General features: G+C 39.3%; 1 protein-coding gene across 3 annotated transcripts in view; it reads right to left on the reverse strand.

Annotated features, from left to right (window-relative positions):
• Positions 1–19,504, reverse strand: part of dnah2 (dynein, axonemal, heavy chain 2) — a 164,274-nt gene that overhangs the window by 53,059 nt on the left and 91,711 nt on the right. For all 3 annotated transcript variants that reach the window (XM_056746055.1, XM_056746045.1, XM_056746036.1), the window contains 13 exons: positions 12,064–12,244; positions 11,422–11,560; positions 10,358–10,575; positions 10,167–10,268; positions 9,603–9,728; positions 9,412–9,522; positions 8,812–9,000; positions 8,075–8,178; positions 6,554–6,743; positions 6,291–6,471; positions 6,030–6,157; positions 1,598–1,750; positions 873–998 (listed from right to left, as the gene is read on the reverse strand). In XM_056746055.1, coding sequence (XP_056602033.1) covers positions 873–998; positions 1,598–1,750; positions 6,030–6,157; positions 6,291–6,471; positions 6,554–6,743; positions 8,075–8,178; positions 8,812–9,000; positions 9,412–9,522; positions 9,603–9,728; positions 10,167–10,268; positions 10,358–10,575; positions 11,422–11,560; positions 12,064–12,244 — 1,948 coding nt within the window. The remainder of the gene's footprint in view (positions 1–872; positions 999–1,597; positions 1,751–6,029; positions 6,158–6,290; positions 6,472–6,553; positions 6,744–8,074; positions 8,179–8,811; positions 9,001–9,411; positions 9,523–9,602; positions 9,729–10,166; positions 10,269–10,357; positions 10,576–11,421; positions 11,561–12,063; positions 12,245–19,504) is intronic.

The raw sequence follows: 19,504 nt of genomic DNA on the forward strand, positions 1-19,504 counted from the left end.
CTCTTGAATGCACGTTGGAGACTGATATGAATGAGAGAAAATTGTTAAATACAGACGTAAGCACAAAAAGTAATCTCGTTGCTTCATTATATAAATGTTGAACCAGTCACATAGACTATTTTTGCAACGTCTTTACTAACTTGACGAACCTTGAGAGTGGTAGTTGTGTTGCTGTCTATTGGGGGTCAGAAAGCTCTCAGACTTAATAAAAAACAACATCATTTGTGTTCTGGAGATGAACAAAGGTTTGTGAAACAACATGAGGGTGAGTATTTCATGACAGAAGTTTTACTCTTTGGTAAACCATCCCTTTTAAATGTGTTTAGGTTTATACCAAATTTTTTATGTACATAGATTTTAGTCACTCAGAGGTTGACAAAAATGTAAACACTGTGGCTCTGTGGGACACATTGGTTCCTATGCAGCCCAACATGTTCATTCCTGTTTGGGGATGCTATTGACTAAACACACTTCATCCTTAAGAGTAAAGTAACCGCATACAGGGACCTCTGCAACACAGATCAGTTTTTCTGTGCTTTAAAAAACATTTTTAGGTTGCTTGTACAGATATTCTAAACTACCACTAACACCTTTGCAGTGGTCTTCATCTGCAACAAAGAAGTGGACAGGGTAAACGCAAAACTGTTGTGTACAGACAGGCAGGCAAATATCCCCTGGGTTTAATGGATCTTTTGAAATGGGTTTCAGTGAAAGAAAGCCTCTGAATCCTGTGTGAGAGCTGCTCTCTGAGAAAATAGGATGAGGGTAAACACCAGAATATGCTTTTAATAGCTATGAGTCAGAGCATACACAAATACACATAGATTCAGTCTTGTATGAGCCCAGATGCAGGCTGGGACAAACAGTACTACCTTTCCATAGTCAATAGTAGGCGTCTCCACAGCAGGGAAAAGATCCTGGATGATCCCATTAAACAGTGGCAGATCGATGGTGGTCAGCTTGGCAATGTTCATGTCTTTCATAGACATCAGCAGAATCTGAAGTCAAAGGGAAAGAAAAAAAAAACATTGTTAAATTAGCTCAGTACGGGAGTCGATCTTTAAAGCTAAATAGAGCAGTTTCGCTTGACCAAATGTCAACCTTAATTGACAGAAACCACAAAAGCGGTCGAAGATACATCTGAAAACAGCCCCTCCAGCTCTTCTGTCATCAAAAGCAGTAGCCTTCCCATTTCCGAATGACATTTACTTCAACACACATACCATTAATAGACCTTTAAATAAACATGGTGCACCTTTTGCATAGTCAGATAAGAGGGATGGGGGCGACGAGCACTCATGTGGGGTTTATGAGTCCTTTTCAACTTCCCTTTTAAGATTTTGTCCCCATTGATCAATTTTTTATTAAAGCCAGAGAAGCATGCCTTAGTGACCCATCTCAGTCAGTATTACTGCTGTTTTCATCACTGACTACACACGTGCAAACAGACATTGAAATACACACAAACCAAACATACACCAATATGTATTCATATTGTGCATGTAAGTGGGATGTCTTTGAGATGTGTGTACCAGATGCTACAAGTCACACCTGTGCAGAAAAAGCAACTGTCTGTGTGTGTGGATGTGTGTAAGACCTCTTCATCAGCAATGTCTGGACAAACTCTGCGCTTCTTTCCAGCATAGCGTAGTAGAGAGGTGAGAGCTCGCAGACCGAAGTCATAGTGGTCCTGTTTAGACAACTGCTGCACTGCCAGAGAATACAGAGTGAAGACCTTCCTAGCCAACACCTGAAAGAGAGATCATCAAGTAACTTTATTATCTTAAAACACATAATTACCATAACACATTTCCAAGTGAAAGCATCGTTCAGTGATAAATATGTAGATTGAGACATGTTTTTATCCTTTGACAGTTTTACAGCTTACTTTCAATAAATTATGGTTTTATTCATAGGCCAGAACATTCAACTTTTGTATAATAGCTACGGGTTTGCCAATTGGTTAACATTAGATACAACCTACACTATGTAGTTGATATCATACAATATAAAGGGGAAAGTCAAAGGCAGTCCTAGGTGATGAAAGTAATTATACTTCAAACATTTTCTTTGGAATATTGGGCGCAACAAATCCAGCAATGTATATAGCGGATGTAAATAGTGTCTAAACGGTTTTCATTTCATGTCGCAAGAATCTTTTATGGAAATATGAAATGTGACCTAGAAACCATGAGAGGAGATATAACAGTCACTTTTCTGTCAGGCAGTCAGGTAGAGAAACATTCAAGAGGAGGGGTGAGGGGGAGGGAACGTACAAATTCAATAATGTTTATTGCATACTTTTTTTCTCTGTGAACATAAGTTGAGAAATCAAAAGAGTTCGGGTAAACAACCTTGAGAAAGACAAAACAGAGGAAAAACAGAAGACAGGCAATGACAGGTGAGAGGTATCTATGTGACAGCTGATGATCATTGTTAAAGGGAAAGATTATGGCTGTGTTTCAAAATCTTGTGAGCTGCATACCAGTAACCATCTTTATATAGAATAGTATTCACTAGTTGCACAAGATGGCGCAGGTGAGCGTTTGGGACGCCAGAGTCAGAATTTCCGGGCATATTAACAGTATGGGAAACTGTCCTTTCCCCCTCATAGGAAATGCATGGTGTAGACAGTTTTGTCCACATAATATCAGCCTTGCCCATTCAACATAGCAAGAAAGATAGAAAACCGAGCCGTATTGGGTCGGAGGTTCCGTACAGTGTCTGTGATTAAAGAAATGAGCCAAACCTAATGGCCAGAGGTGTCATTTCACCAGTTAGGCGACAACTGTAATATCAGTTTCCAGGGTCGTTCAACAGTCTATATTTTTATCTCATGTTCAATAAAGCTATGGTATAAAATACTAGTATGTCTTAGCATGTGAATTGAAAACAGTTTAAGCACAGTTTTGACTGTAGCTCGCAACGTTTTCCCACATAGAAGTCCATTATAAGGAAACAGCTTAACATGGCTCAAGGCAGCGATAAACTAAAAACATAAAAATATATGTTATTATGTTGATGTTTGATATCAGTGGTAAAGAAATATATTTGTTCTACATGGTCGTTGTTTCGATATTAAGCCATAAAGCTGCTTCCTTATGATGGACGTCTATGGGGAGGACAAAATTATGTGTAAGGGTTATTTTAATCTAATAACAGTTCAGTATTGCAAGTAAGAGCCATATAAGCATTTACATTTCGCATTATTTTATGATTTAGCTTTCTTATGGTTATAACTACAAAAATAACTGTACGAAAGATAATAATCAGAATAATAAGATAATAATCAGTCACACAAACTTTCCCCAAACTCTGGGTACAATTTACCAAATCCCAGAATCACTGAATGAATAAGTGTTTTTTTCACGTTAACCGCTTTAGAAGTCCCTGGGTTGCGGTGCACTACACCGGTTTGGTTTTTCAACAATATATAAAACTTCAGATCAAGGTTTTCTTAACTGATTAGAGATTCGGTACACACCATTTGCAACCTTTTGCACCAAATAAAATTCAGTCATAATCATTACAAAGAGCAAAGATCAAGGTCTACATTCATTGATTGTAATGGATTGCTTTCCCCCACAGCACAAACGGATATTACGTTTTCTGGGCGTTCCCAGCTATGCCGACCAAGTCTATAAGTCAAAACGGGAGCATAAGTGATTTCTTAAAAACAACATGTATAGTGATATTTGAATGAGTTTGTAAGTGGTGCGGTCATAGTAAAGTAACAAACTTCTTATATCACCCTGATAACAAGATGTTTAAAGTGTGTGAGTCAGGGTGACCATGTCAGCTCCCTCTACACCATAAAAGTCTTACATAGACATCAGCGCTCATGCAAACCCACAAGCAGAAACACGCGCCAAACGTCACGCTAGGCTGAGCAGACTATGGGCTCACAGGGGCTGGTCATCTTGCTGTCAGTTATGGCTCATAACTCTAAGTCCTGCACACTCCAATGCATCAGAGCAATACTCTCTCCCTCTCTCCGACATGGCCCAGCATTGATATGTCTATTTCCTTTCATTTGTGAAGGTAATAGTTCTCCCTCGGCAGCACATGATGATTCTGCTGTATTGACTGTGCAGAGCGGTGTTTGGAAGAGGGCCGACTATGCGGGGACAATCAAATCTGCCATTGACATTCTGTGCTTGGCTGGGGCTGGTCCTGGTTCCCTTCCCAGCTCTCTTAATCTCAAGTCCATTATTTGTAATTCTGAGTCCAATTCCCTGTGCCCGTACGTCTGCCAGCCCGCCGGGTCTGTGTACAGCATCAACAAATGAGGCTTCACGTTTGGAGCGTGCTCGCAGGGAGAAGATTGTGGAAGCAGCCAGTGGAAACTTGAGAGATTTGGTAATCCCCATGGGTTTGTGGAGTTTGTGTTTGAAGGGGTTGGCGTTACGTGTTGTGCCGTTGATCTGGTCAGGGTGCCTCGCACGCACACTCGTGCAGAAGCGCACAATTGACATGCCTGCTGCGCGTTGGAGGTAATCCGATGGCAGGATCAGCCCCCTGGAGTGTCTTAGTGTGTGTGCGTGAGGGAGCCAGTTCATCTGTGCTGCCCAACTGAAATGAGTCTCCATCTTCAATAGAATCAAATATCCTATAATAACCTGCTCTCCCACCTTTTTTCACATTAGTTCTTTATAATTCAGCTGCATACACTGAGCTTCCCGTCTCAAAGGTTCTTTGCTGGTCCCGCTCCCCTATCTCCACTATATTTTCTATATTTTGAATGCACCAAGTATTTACACTCTTTCAGTGACGCGATCTCTGTTTCTGCGTTGGTTTCTCCCTAGCCTTGTACCCCCATGATATCCCACCACTCTACTAGTATGCTACTAGTTTTACATATTAGCAGATATTTTCCGTCTTATTATATACATAATATCATACAATTGATTTATCACTGGGGTTTTTTTCATATTGAAATGGAATCTATAGTAAATGTTACACACATCACAACATTGGTATTTATCAGAGAAATTAGCGTGGAAAAGGCGTGGACACAGCTGTTACTGCGACTGACCTTATTGCATAGGCATTTGTAGATGCAAACTTTATGGGAGTATCACGCAATCCAATTTACTACGGTTTGCGCTCATCATTGTACTGGTATTTGACAAAAAAGCATGTCTTAAACCCTGCGCTAATTTCCGCTGCTTTTAGTAGATTGCGTTGGTGATTAGGGGAATGAGATATTGCGCTGTGTTCTTGATGTGCCCCTTGTTAGTAAATCAGCCACAGAAATTTCCACTCCCATCTGTGATTTTTTTTAATTGCGCCTTTTTTGCCCTGTTTAGTAAATTGGGCCCTATAAAATGTATACATATAACAATATTGTAACGATAGAGTTAAAGCGAATCAGTGGACAATCAATCCCAACAGATCATTATGCACGTCTACTCAACCGAAATCATTGCAAAAAACAGACAAGAACAGCATTTAACCTGTCACATACAAAATAACAAAAGAAACATCTGATGTGCCAGCAGTCTGACCTGCTCTTGGGCTAATACCTTTGGCCTGAGGAGGACTTCTCTTAGTCATGACAATGCGAGCGAGTGTGTTAAAAAACTTGACCGCTAATATAGGCACTACTGCCTATTTTTAACTTGCTCATTGCTCATTGACGCTTTTATGTGCCCCATGAAGAGAAAATGTGTTTGTTTTAATGCGGCACTGCAGACTGATTGGCCATGGCCATGACATCAGAAATGTAACACGCTTTGAGACCTCCCCATAGGGTTTTGAGTTGCTCTTGCGGTAGTTTGAAGTCTGATAAAGCTGCGCAGCGCATAAAGCAAGTTTATCAGACATGGAAACATTTTTAGCTTCACAATTCTCTGGAGTTCTTTAAATTGTCAAAAAGGAGTGGAAAATCACACTTTTCTTTTTCGTTTGAAATGATTGAACTGGCAATAATCACGTTGTGTCAAGTCTTGTACTGTACTGAATTAAAATGTTCACACTAAATATTAAGAGTTAGAAAGGAGGCTGAGATCAATTGTGTGTGTGTGTACCTTGCAATTACTAAAACCCTCTGCAAAGAGAGTAATCTCGGCTATGAGGGTGGAATCTGGCACCACCATAGAGATCGGCCGAAACATAGACTTCAGATTATCAGGCAACTCAGTGCGGCCAGCATAGCCTACGAAACAAGTGCACATAATACATATGAGAGGAATGGACGGAGAACCCCAAACAGAGAAAAACAATAAGATATTCAACAGTCTTACAGGGGAATGTAAGAAACACAACTAGAACATATCCCATCCCAGTACCTGGGTTCATGGTGATGAAGATTCCACAAGACCATACTAAGCTGATCTGCTTTCCTTCAAAGATGAATTTGTTGACCCCAGCAGAAAGAGCAGACAGGATGGACAGAATCTGCTGGGCCACCACGGACAGCACCTCAATGTTTATACGGTTAAACTCATCAAAACAACCCCATGCACCAGTCTAGAAAAAGAAAAAAGTGCACATTCAAACAACGTGGATTGTAGATATACATACATGGTTATCACATGTCCTGATCTGATACCTGAGCAAGACCGGAGTACATGCGGCCCATAGATTTGAAGTCCAGACCTTCTGAGCAGTTGACCACTATCACATACATGCCCAGAGCTTTGCCCAGATCTTTCACTGTTTCTGTTTTTCCAGTGCCAGCGGGACCTTTAGGAGAACCACCCCGATGTAGATGCAGCGCTGTGGTTAGAGTCATATAGCACCTGCACACAGTACAAAAACGTTACACATTGCAACGTACACATATATGACCTTTAATTCAATTTCTTTCTTTTTGTGTTTTTATACAGATGTAAATAAATTATAGTATATAAAAGTATATGCAACATGTATGGTTTGTTGTGTCTGTTGAGAATTTATAAAGCAAAGCTTCTGCCCTTGTGGTGTAAAGGCATCTGATTTTTTTCAGATTGTTTATTTGCTTAATAACTTTGTTTAATAATAAATTCCATATAAGTTTAGTTATGCTTCCCTGTGGCTCAGTGATTAGTGCATGGCGCTAGCAATGCCTAGGTCATAGGTTCAATCCCAAGAATTGCATAAACTTGCAATAATAATATAATGCAATAAATGTCACTTTGGATAAGAGCGTATGCCAAATGTGCAAAAGTTCAGTCCATTTTGCACCACACACCTGAAGGTCATTAAAAGTCAATATTGGACAAACACTAACATGCCCACTCCGGACATCATTTGTGGTCACTAATGTACCATATACTGTGTGTATTGTGAAATTAACCATGTCATAACAAAGAACCTTGTATCAGACATTTGGTGACGTTCAATCTATTTTGGTTAGAAACACAGATACACACAAGCAGACCCACACAGCAGTCAGATCCTTCCACAGCACACGCATCCATAAATGAATGCACACACACAGGGTTAAGCATGTTGCCCATGTCCTTGAGTGGGCTTAGATGTCACCCTCTCATCATAATAAACCCGGATTAGATCCTTCCTTTCATTTCACTGGAGGCACGTTCTGCACTGATTTTCTCTTGCCTTCAAAAGCACACAGCAGAGTATTTCCCATTAACTCCTGACTCCACTTTCCAGCTGGAATCTCACAGAAGAAGGTTTTTGTTATATTATCACAGAGACATCTGGAGCGGAATCCGGGTCTGCTTCTTAATGCGTCTCTGTTCACCTCGCGGCAGGTTCTGCACTGCTGATGAGAGCAGTGAGATGCTGACCGATAAGTTTAATGACACGATCTGTCTCTTTTCCTCATAATGACTCAGGTAACGGCTGAAGTCAGATAACAGCATCAGCACTCGTAATGATCATTATGACCCGCTGATCACATCAGTCAAACCAAGGAGTTGACAGGCACACGGGACAGGATATTGATATGTCTAATAATCTGTGAGTCACATAATAATATGAGCATGTCTGTGATTATATCTCTGCTGGGGGCTATATTTGTAGCTGCTACAGCATGTGTGAGAGGTGTACAATTACACCAGGGTAATATTTGCCTCTGTAAAAGCTTTGTGAATGCTGATGTGTTGATATCTTGTTGATATGTCACCTGTCTGTGAGGGGGGTGATGACCAGACGGCCAGAGTTGCCCAGGTACTCATAGCCGTAGCGGAAGTGTGTGTTGGTCTGTTTGATGATGCAATCATCCACATCCTACATCCAGAGACACATACAGAACAGTGATGGTAAACATGTGGCTTTCACATTCGAATTCTGTTTATTGGGCAGTTCCATGCAAATATTAAGATTAAAAAATTTACTTTGTACCATAGGCTTTCACCAAAGAGCTCAGATGTCAATATTTGGTGGTTTACTTTAGATACCCCTTGACATCTCTTTTAAAGCATTTTCTGTGTTTTTAAAGCTTAGTTTTCAATTCTCCGGTTAGTTGTCACATCCATAACAGTCTATATTTATCATAAATGTACACATAAAAAATAAATAAAATCACTATTTTGTGGTCCATGAAAAGCCATCTCTCTCCATTTGTTGGGTATTATTGCTTCTGGTTTGCACATTTGAATTCAGAGAAATCCTACAATGTTGTCTCGCAAATAAAAAAATATATAGAAAACTTGTGCATAGACTGATGTTTTTCTGATGTTTGGACTCTATCAGTTAGCAAAGAATCAAAATATTGGTAATATTTACATTCTCTGAGAATTTATATTTCAAATTTTGACTGAAAATGTCACATAATGTTGGAATTGCTGTTCTACAGATTGAAGTTCAATACCGATACACTGTATACTAACAGATCTGTATTTCAATCCACTTCTCTCTAACCTTGTCCCAGTATAGGCGGAGTTGACAGAGCCAGTCAAAGGCGTTGACGTCAGAGCATCCCGCCTTGGCCAGTTTGCTGATGACATCACGGGCGTGGACCTCCACGGTGACCAAGGCGACTATCTTCAACCGTAGGATCTTGGATAAATTTCCTCGTATGGCTTCAGAGAGCTGATTGAGCATTGACACCTGGGTAACACACCACACACACAATCATTATTGAAAAGCAAACAAAATGCCACAACACACTGTACAATTGTCAAGCAGCAATTTTACGGTCAAAACTTCTAAAAACAACCGCAGTCACTTCAAATACATGAGCCACGAATGAATATGTAAGAACTTAAAGTTAAAGTTCATTCATTAATACATATTTTGTCATCTTTACTCACTTGTCATTTCAAACCTGTATGACTTTCTTTCTTCCGCAGGACACAAAAGAAGATATTTTGAAGAATTGCTGATCAGTTCCCTACTTTCTTCAAAATATCTTCTTTTGTTTTCATGCCAGATTAATTTGTTTCTAATGCAGAAAAACACAATGAAGTGAAAGTGGTTTGGATTCATGACTGTTAACTTTGACTGTTAACTTCCTCTCACCTGCTTCTTTTTGAGTGATTTGAGAGCAGATTTATCCGTCGTCTCTTTGTTGGTCACAAGAGCTCTGGTGACATCTGTTGTCCACTGGATTTGACTAGTAGTGATCAACATCTTGAAGAACGAGAGATTTGGCTGAGGGTTTGCTGGAAGCACATACAGGCATAGAAACATTCCTAATCACACACACTTACCTGTCCTGGCCAGTCTCGCACCCATTTGCCCCTTTTCCCAACCATCTTCTTGAGAGCCATGCAACAGTTTTTCAGACAGTCCTTTAGAGTACAGCGCATGGTCCGCTCTACATCACACAGCCACGCCTGCACACACATAAGATGCTCGATTGAGAGTGTGCTTGACATTTGTATTTTATTTTAAAGTAAATATCAATAGTGCTTGACAATGTAAAGGTTGGGTTTTATAAGCGGCTCAAGTTTTTAGAGTGGTTGTTAGATGGTTGTCAGGTTGTTACGGGTGAATGCTAACTGGCTCAAGAAAGCCCACCACATCCTCTTCTTCATTGTAAGTCTATGTGAAAAATTTCCATGCCAAAGTTTAATATGCAGGCTCAGGGGTTTGTAACAAACAAGAAGATTTCTCATTACAATAGGTATAATTCAAGTCAACGTACATGTCAACATACAGTTAATAAAATCATATAAAAAGCACATACTATTTCAGTATTTTATTTCACATATTTTCATTTCTAAATGTTCTGTTGATTGTATTTTTTTCTGGACTGTATGTAAGAAGCACACCTCTACCGGCCCCTCTAGAAGAACAGGATGAGTGAAGTCCACCAACTCTCCATCGGCTGAGATCATTCCACTGGCTTCCCACTTATTACTGTTGATCCCAGTCTACGCAGATTTTAATGGATTAAAACTCATGCGTACACACTCTGCACTTCGGTATTGGTGTGCTTGTGTGAACGTGTGTGTGTGAGCACCTTGTTGATGCGGAGACTCTTGATGTTGTCAAAGCACTTCTTGAGGTGCGGCTGCACAGCTTCAGGATTGCGTGACTGGCCCAGGATCTCCAGCAGGTCATCGTTAGATAAGAAGTAGAATCGGGGAAAGATCTGCCTTTTGGTCTCGAGGTACATGTCCAGGGACTTCTGTATCTCCTCTAACTTACTGTTCATGTCTGAGAGCTTTTCTAAAAGACCTGAGGAAACCGAAATAAAGAGAGAGAGCATGAGAGACGTGTAATTGCCTCTAATTTAAAAGAGTCATTGTTACAATCAATCAATCAATCGTAAAAACAAAAAAATCCTAACAAAAATAGTTACACTCAATGTGAAAGAGATGGTTGTGTAATTGGTGAAGGCATCGCCTGGTGAGATCAATGTTCAATGCTCTAAAATGTGCATGATCGTTAGCTGAAACTTGAGCCTAATTTCACCTGAAGTAATAATCAAAATAAATTACTTGAATGTTTTTCTTCTACGAACTAAAATCTTATTAAAATGTAACAGAATTTTACTGAATATTGAATTACTTTGTCCAGTTAATGTTAGGTTTACTACAAATGTTAATTTGCTACCAAAGAGGTTTTGTGATCCAGGGTCAGAATTATGAGTCATTGAATATTTTTTAAAACAATAGAGGGCCTTGGGGTCAAAAAGGTTGAGAACCCCTGCTTTATAGGTACTCAAGATTAACATGCGATTGGTAGAAACTCTGTGTGTTGTGTCCACTTTAAAGGAAAAGATTTCATATAAAAAATAATTACTATATTACGGCATTGCAAAAAAAATCTCTGGAAAAACTGCTACATTTATGCTTAAATTAAAAATATATATATTCACAATGCAAAACAATACCATTTTTCTTTTTCTTTTTAAAATAACTTTTGAACTTCTTTTGACTTTGGATTGAAATATAACCTAGACACATTTTCTGCCCACGAGTGTCATCAAGATATGGCTACTGAGTGAGAACCGACCAGCTTCAATGAAGACTTTGTCAGAACATTTGCAGATGCTATAATCCAGCAACATCTCTTCATTACCTGGGTGGTGTGTTCCTTTCAAAGCGTTTTTGTCCTTATTGAGGTGTTCCATGATCTTCTTCCAACTGGAGTTGACATCATCAAATTCGGCCGTCTCATGAGGCAACTGCTTACGTATGTCCTCTGCCTGAAATATGTTCTGAAAGACATAAAAAACAGAAGGAAAGATAAAACAGATTGGTGCTTTGTTTTGAGCCATCACAGGTGTGTTTACAAACACTTGTACACACAGGAAATCCAGTCTGACAGCAACTGTTTACTCTCCTCATCAGCGACAAGAAAACAGATGTGTGACTCCGATCTCAGCAGTGCAAATGTGTGCAATGCTAAGCTCTCACAGTGTATTTGAACATCACATAGTGCCCTACAGCACATAGTTGCTAAACCTCTAACCTCTCTGATCAGATGTGTGGTATTATGGGTTGTGTTTATTAAGGAAAATCCCCGGACGATCAGAAGTGTTAAGAGAGTTTTTGAGGATGTGTGTGTGGATATACAGTATCCCTGGATAATGTAACCGAGACCTTTCAAAGAAAAAGACAAGCGTTTTGGGTGAATAATGTACTGTGTAAAACTGTAGGAAGTGTGTGTTACTTTACAGACCATGTAAATGATGTATGGTGTATGTGTTTGTGTGTTTACCTCCAGATACATCCACTGCCTTTGTACAGTGAGGATCATTTCAATGACTTCCAGCACAAGAGACAGACAGCGTTCCCAGTGGTCAACTTCCTTTTCAAATGCTTTGACAAAGCGGGATGCTTTCATTACAGACAGGGTCACCTGGTTATCCTCCAAAGCTTGGAACACTTCCTCTGTTCCCCTGTTTACACACAAAAACATGTTTGTAACAGGAGGAATAAATAAGGAAATAAATGAGAGTCATTTGAATAGCTCAAAGTTTATTATTAATTTGCTTCTCACATATACACCCATATAAATAAGGATATGGTTTTCATACTAACATTATTTACCAGACCCTGCTCCTAAACCTACAACAGTTACAGAACCTGTTGACATTACTTTAAACAAATAATATAATTTATGAGCCTTTCAAATAATAAAAAAGTTCATGTTAGACTATATTTGGAAGGACATTAAAAAATGAGACCCTAACAAGTATAGACAAACCTGAACACACATACACACAGCTGGAAAAATGAAGCAAACAAAAGAGAGGACAAAGTGAACAGCAGTGGCTCTCGACCCCCTCCTCCTTGGCATACTGTGTTACCATGGCAGCAGCCTCACGCGCTGCCGCAGCCATCTCCATCCCAACGGTGGAGCTATAGCCTCACTGCGGGGACGAACAGTGGCTGCCGGCACCTGACGTACGCATACACACACACACACTCAAATATATTAACGCGAATGCACTCCCAAGCGCAAAGGCACACACACTCGCATCTCTTTTGATGTTTCAGATTGAAGACTCCATCTCCCCAAGCTCTAACCGATGCTCCAGCATGCAGAGTGTGTGCATATATGTACCATGGAGTAACATTGCGCGCACACACACACTCATAAAGACACAAACATAACCCACAACGCGCACCTCCAGGACAGCAATGTCAATTTGGTTTGTGAAGGACATGAGTGCTTGATGAAATAAACTGAGAGAGACAGAGAAAGAGCGCGAGAGAGAGAGAGAGAGAGAGAGAGAGAGGGACTTAAAACTGCATCTTCATACTCTGGGCAGAGGAGAAGGGGGTTTATGGGAAGGAACAAGTATTCGTTTTAGTGCATCAGTGAAAAAAAAAAGAGTAAAAGAAAGGTGAAAAATGAGAGGAGGATAGGCAGGAACAGAGGCTTTGAAATGAGGAATGGAGGAAAAGGGAATTACAGAGGGAGCGAGAGAGGGTGAGTGACAGTCGCGAGCCACCTGACCTCCAGAGCGACAGCATGAAAAAGGCACAATCTCTCTTCTAGCGGCATCTACTGCCACGCACTAATAATCTGTCTGTTTTTGAGTTTAGTCAACATGACGGACATGCAGCATTCTACACACATCACTGAACAACAGCCCGAGGAATGAAGGACTTTTAGACAAACAGCCGTAATGAGGAACGTCTGAGAGAGCTTATGGGGGAAGATGTGCATCTCCGTCTGTGTATCTGAAATCATGGTTCCATATCATGAGTATTTCCTGAACAAGATCATCTCAAGAAGCACACACACGTCAGTTTTTCTATCACGATAGGGACTTTGTACTAGTTTCACAGACCTCGCTCACGTGACAAGTCTTACTCTTTCACAACACACACATGAACACACATAGTGACGTCTAAAGTCACCCTGCAGAGCATTGCTGTCAATGTTTGACGTATCACTAGTTTAATACTGACTAATAGAATTAAAACCAGAAATATAATAAAACAATGGTTAAATCTACAAAACTTTTGAGAAATGGGTGTTTTGCCTTAAGGTCACCATAAAAGTACATTACAGAGTGAATAAACCATGTTAAATAGAACAGAATTTCCTTTTTTTTGGCAGAACATAGTGTTTTATTAATCAGATTAAATAGCCCATGAGAAAAGAAAAAGAGCGATGGCTTTGGGTTCTACTGCCAAGATCAACTACTGAGGAAGTTTTAAATCCTGATCATCAAAAAAGGCTTAAAAAACAGAAACAAACCAAAACCAACAGAAAAGCCAACAGATTTGCTGCCACTTCTCTCTCTCTCTCTTTCTCTTACACACACACACACACACACACACACACACACACACACCGAATGGCTGGAAATGATCATAAGTGAGCACATATTCCCCCCAGACAGTATGCTCAAATCTCCTGTGCTCTCTCATTTTCTCATTCTGATTCACCATGCACATTTGCAGTTTGCAAAGTACAGGATGGAGTGGTACCATATTTTCTTCCTCTCGTTCTTTTTTTCGCTCTGATTCATACACTACTGAAGCTCATGATCTGTCATATTCATCACTCTCATCACATCATATAACCGCAGTATGTGTGTGTGTGTGCAGGTGTTCACTGCAGGCTCTGTTCTCAGAGGAGTAGCAGGTGAGAGCAAGGAATGAAAACTGCGACAGGATTTCATGGGTGTGTCTCTACACATGACAAGATGTACAGTGATGTCTACTGACCGACACATTCTAAGATAACCAACGGTCAAATAACGGCTTCCATGACTTTAACATCGGCTGTGAAAGCAGTTCTGTTTAATACACTGATGTTGTGTGTGTGTGTGTGCGCATAGCATACCTCTAAAACACTTCTATGAAATGTTCTTTTTAGTCCTGCTTTCAAATGTCTCCTGGTCAATCTGCTTTTTATATTGGACCCGAGTTGGATAATAAAACAAGGCAAAACTAACGCTTCTGTTATTAGTGCTAATTTATATAACCGGTCTGACGCCAATCAATCCGGTGTCATTTCCCTCGCCCTAGTAGTAAAAAATTGCGATCACTACCCGAGATTGGGGTTTGCACATGCACTATCTGACCTCTGTTACACTTCGAATGATCAGCATGTTTTTAACAGATGAAGTGAAGTTGACGCATTTGTTACTGTTTATTGCTGAAATGCCAAAGCTTATGAATACACCTGCACTGAGAGGGGACTAACCAATCACAATAGCCTGAGAAGTGGAAGCTGGCTAATGTGGTATGGATGGGGCATCTTCACAAACACACTCTAAGAGGGGAACCAATCACGACAGACCTGGTCAGCTTTACCAATAAGAGCGTTTCGGAAGGAAGGACTTTATATAAATCAGAAGAAAAGTCGTTTTGAGAGAAAAAGGACAGCGGTGAACAATATACTTGAAATATGTTAAACATTAAGCATTTTTTTAAATAAGAAACATTAACATCCATTGTTAAACACCCCAAAAACATAATTAAAGCCTCTAAAACAGCAAAAGACTGGGTCCTTTAAAATATCAAGTTCTCATCCTTAAAGTTGAGACTAGTTTTTATGAGATTTTGTATAGTCTTTTTCCCAAGCATTTTTAAGTTGTACAGCCACTGGTTCTATATATTATATATATATTATATATATTTACCTCGTTTTTTAGGTCACACTTCATTTTAAGGTCCAATTCTAGCTATTAACAAACCATTAACTATGACTTTTGCCTCAATAAACTCCTAATTTGGTGCTTAATAATAGTCAGTATGATGGTTGTTAGGTATTGGATAGATTTAGGGATTTAGAATATGGTCATGTAGAAAATGTGCTTTATAAGTACTAACAAACAGCCAATATTCTAATAATATGCATGCTAATAAGCAACTTATGAATGTTAAGAATTGGTCCCTATACTAAAGTGTTACCCTTTTTTGATTATGTCAAATATGATTATGAAATGTGGGCTACAATATCCATTTGGTTGGTTGCTTTTCAACTAAGTTGTACCGAATGCAGACCTTCCATGAGGAAAAGCCGTTTACTTTCGGTTTTAAGCTAAGAAACGACGTTCAAATGTCACGAACAGGCAATTCATAAATCATTTGTAATATAATGTCATATATATTATTATAAGATTTAATTTGTCAAAACACCAGAAGAAAAGTCCTGTCAAAACAATTTGCTGCATCCGGGTCACCGTTTGTTATATTAGTTTTGAGAGGTTGTTATCTGGAAAAAACGAATCTGCAAATGTTGTGACTGGTCGATCAGAATCAAGCTTTCCAACGCGCCGTGTAATAACATTAGTTAATGCAAATTGTATACAATTATTCATGTTAGTTCATGGTGCATTGACTAATTTAAACACTGACAGCTTTTGATTGTAAAAATGTGTTAATTGCTAAAATGAATATGAAGATTAAGATGAAGATTAATAAATGCTGTAGAAGTATTGTTTATTGTTAGTTCATGCCAATGCATTAAAGGAACAGTTCACCAAAAAATCTAATTCTGCCATGATTAACTCACCCACAAGTAGTTTCAAATCTGTATACATTTATTTGTTTACTTTTTTTTTACTATTAAGAACTTTGCCTGTAAATTTGGTTTTGAGATCCTACTGTTTAGTTTTACACTTATATTACTCAGGTGTGGGAAAAGTAAATAACAAAAAAAAACAAAAAAATGGGTTGCTGTTTGAATAAGATTGAAAACCACTTTTTAATTTTAATAAAAGCTAAATATTGGCATTAAATCCATCATCAGCCACCCTTATAGATTTCGGTGCCATCAACTGAAAAATGACGATCAACAGTCAAGCACTGGTAATAACGACAGGAGTTTACAGCAGCTCTGGATCTAAGGAACACCATCAACTAGAGATTTCTTTTGGCATCTGTTTTTATTTAATACATTTCCAAATTTCTCTATGAAGGGTGCTATTCAACTCTAGTATTTTGAATTTCAGCAGAATTTTGTTCCAACCTCAATCTCTTGAGGGGACACTTCACCCAAAAACACAAATTCTGTCATAATATACTCATCTTCGAGTTGTTCCAAATCTTTATAAAATTCTTTGTTCTGATGAATACAGAGAAAGATTTTTGAAAGAATGCTTGTAACCAAACAGTTATTGGATCCCATTAACTACCTTAGTAGGAAAGATTTCTTTATACATTTCTTTGCTCTATTGAACACAACAGAAAATATTTTGGTCAATAGAGCAAAGAAATGTATAAAGAAATCTTTCCTACTAAGGTAGTTAATGGGATCCAATAACTGTTTGCTTTGTTCTGATGAACACAGAGAAAGATATTTGTAAGAATGCTTGAAACCAAACAGTTCTTGACCACTATTGACTCCCATAGTATAGGAAAAATGACAATGGTAGTCAATAGTGGTCAAGAACTGTTTGGTTTCAAGCATTCTTACAAATATCTTTCTCTGTGTTCATCAGAACAAAGCAATTAATACAGATTTTGAACATCTTGAGAGTGAGTAATTCATGACAGAATTTTCTTATTTTTTGGGGGTGAACTATCCCTTAAATCTCTCTGCTTGGTAATTTCATGTTCTTCCGACGACATGCCTACTTGATAAATGATAAACCAATGATAAAATCAATCCTCAAAATAAGAGGTCTGCCAGAAACCTCAGTATAAAAAAACAGTAGTTGAGAAATACTCAGGTGTGCATCGAGTGGTCACTTTCTATCTCCTGAAACCATCAAAGCTGAGAAGCCGGAAAACTCAAGAAGTGAAATAAAATAAACTGTTTGGTTTTTTCAAAGTGTAAATGATACAGAAATAAAATTGTTCCATTTGGTACCTGATTAAATTATTTTTGTTGTTGTTCGTCACAGGTCAATGAACATTTGGGTCACATGCCAAAGCAAGCACAGCAGATGTGGTATGAATTCATACTACCCACATATACTGCACTAATCATACACACTTTATCTACGGTCGATAAGCACTTAATAAAATACATTACAAACTGCCACAGTACACGATTTCGACCATGACTCCAGATTAGCTTGTTCAGGTTTCTTTGAATAGGGATAAATCTGGAGAAGAGTGGCCCTCCAGCCCTGCCCGGTTTAAATCAATAAAATACTCTCTCTATTTTTCATAATGAACACAATTCAATAACCTCTCTCCATGACTCTACAGTTTGTGTGCGTGTTATCAATGACTTCTCCATTCGTTCCACTGTTAGACAGAGAGTTCATCCAAGAATAAGAAAACTCATATTAAAAGGGGTCATAAAGGGGAACACGGGTTTTTTGTGTCCTTGGTGTGTTAGAAGTTGCCCATGCATGTATTAGACACGTAAAATTGCAAAAATGACAAAAGATGCATTCTATCTTAAAGTGAATGCTCAACCAGACATGCCTGAAATTCCTCGTGTAACCACACCCCCACAAATCTACGTCAGTTCGTGGTATGATTTGACTAAGACTGCCCAAATGTATTAAGGTGGGTGTACCTGCCTGTACAATTGCTTTGGAACCTGATGTTACAAATATGGTAAGAGATCTTACATTTCCGTCACAAGCTTGCAGAATTCGACCAATCACTATGCACTGGTTAACTGGCTAATCATAGCACACCTCACTTTCAGAACGATGAGCTTTGTTAAAAATCTGCACGTTTCAGAGAGGCGGGGCACAGAGGAGATACAAACATGTACGGTATGTGGAAAATACAGCCTTAAACTGTGTATACACATTGCATTACATCTAAAAATAACGATAAAATATATTTTTATTTTGGCCGTGTCACATCCCCCGTTTAATGAAGGGCAGTATTGCCTGCAATGCCCTTTATCTCTCTTCCCATCTTTCTCTCTCTCTCTCTCCCTCTCTCTCTCTCTCTCTTTCTCTCTTTCAATCAGAAGGCTTGACTGTGGATGTTAATTGAATTGGACTGGAGGTCTGTTTGTAATGTGCTGCAGATGGTCCGAGCATTCCTGTTTCCTCGAATTCATCATGCAACATACACACGTGTATACTGTACTATAGGCACATATTTAAACTTGTACACACACACTAGGTGGCAGTGTTGTACTACCCTGGGCCACTGAGTCTGAAAGCCCTAAAGACATTATACAGAAATGAATGAATGCTGATCGTTTAGAGAGCGTCGCAGAACCATGTACTGTATGTGTTAGAACGTGGGGGTTTGCTCATCGTTTAGTGAGTAAGCACTGTGGATGACAAGACCTAGTGAGCTGTATTCCAACGCAGCAAGTTTGGGCATCCTAGTCATGCTTATTCGTTCAAAGTTACTAGAAATGCTGTCTAGGTATAGGACAGGCACACGCACACACACACGAACACACACACATACACACACACACACACACACACACACTTACAATGTAATAACAGATAGAGGACACGACCCCTCAGAATAACTACAGTCATCAGCAAAGTTGGGCTTGGAACATTCGACTGCAGCTGTGTGTGTGCGTGCGCCCCGTTTTTTGCGTCAAACAGCAGCATATGTACAAGATTCGGGCAGAAATGTGCACCGCAGCAAACTGTAAATAAAATTTTGCATTTATAAGGAAAGCTTATGAGTCTAATTTAATTACAGGAAGCAGCATATGGGAAAAGAGTTGGTACATGGGGTGTGTCCCGCATCATTAAAGCACGATTCACCGGCTGGCTCCGCTGGCTGGATACGTTATGATGCCAAGAGTT

Source organism: Triplophysa dalaica, chromosome 1 (genome assembly GCF_015846415.1).
Source record: "Triplophysa dalaica isolate WHDGS20190420 chromosome 1, ASM1584641v1, whole genome shotgun sequence".
Classification (NCBI taxonomy): Eukaryota; Metazoa; Chordata; class Actinopteri; order Cypriniformes; family Nemacheilidae; genus Triplophysa; species Triplophysa dalaica.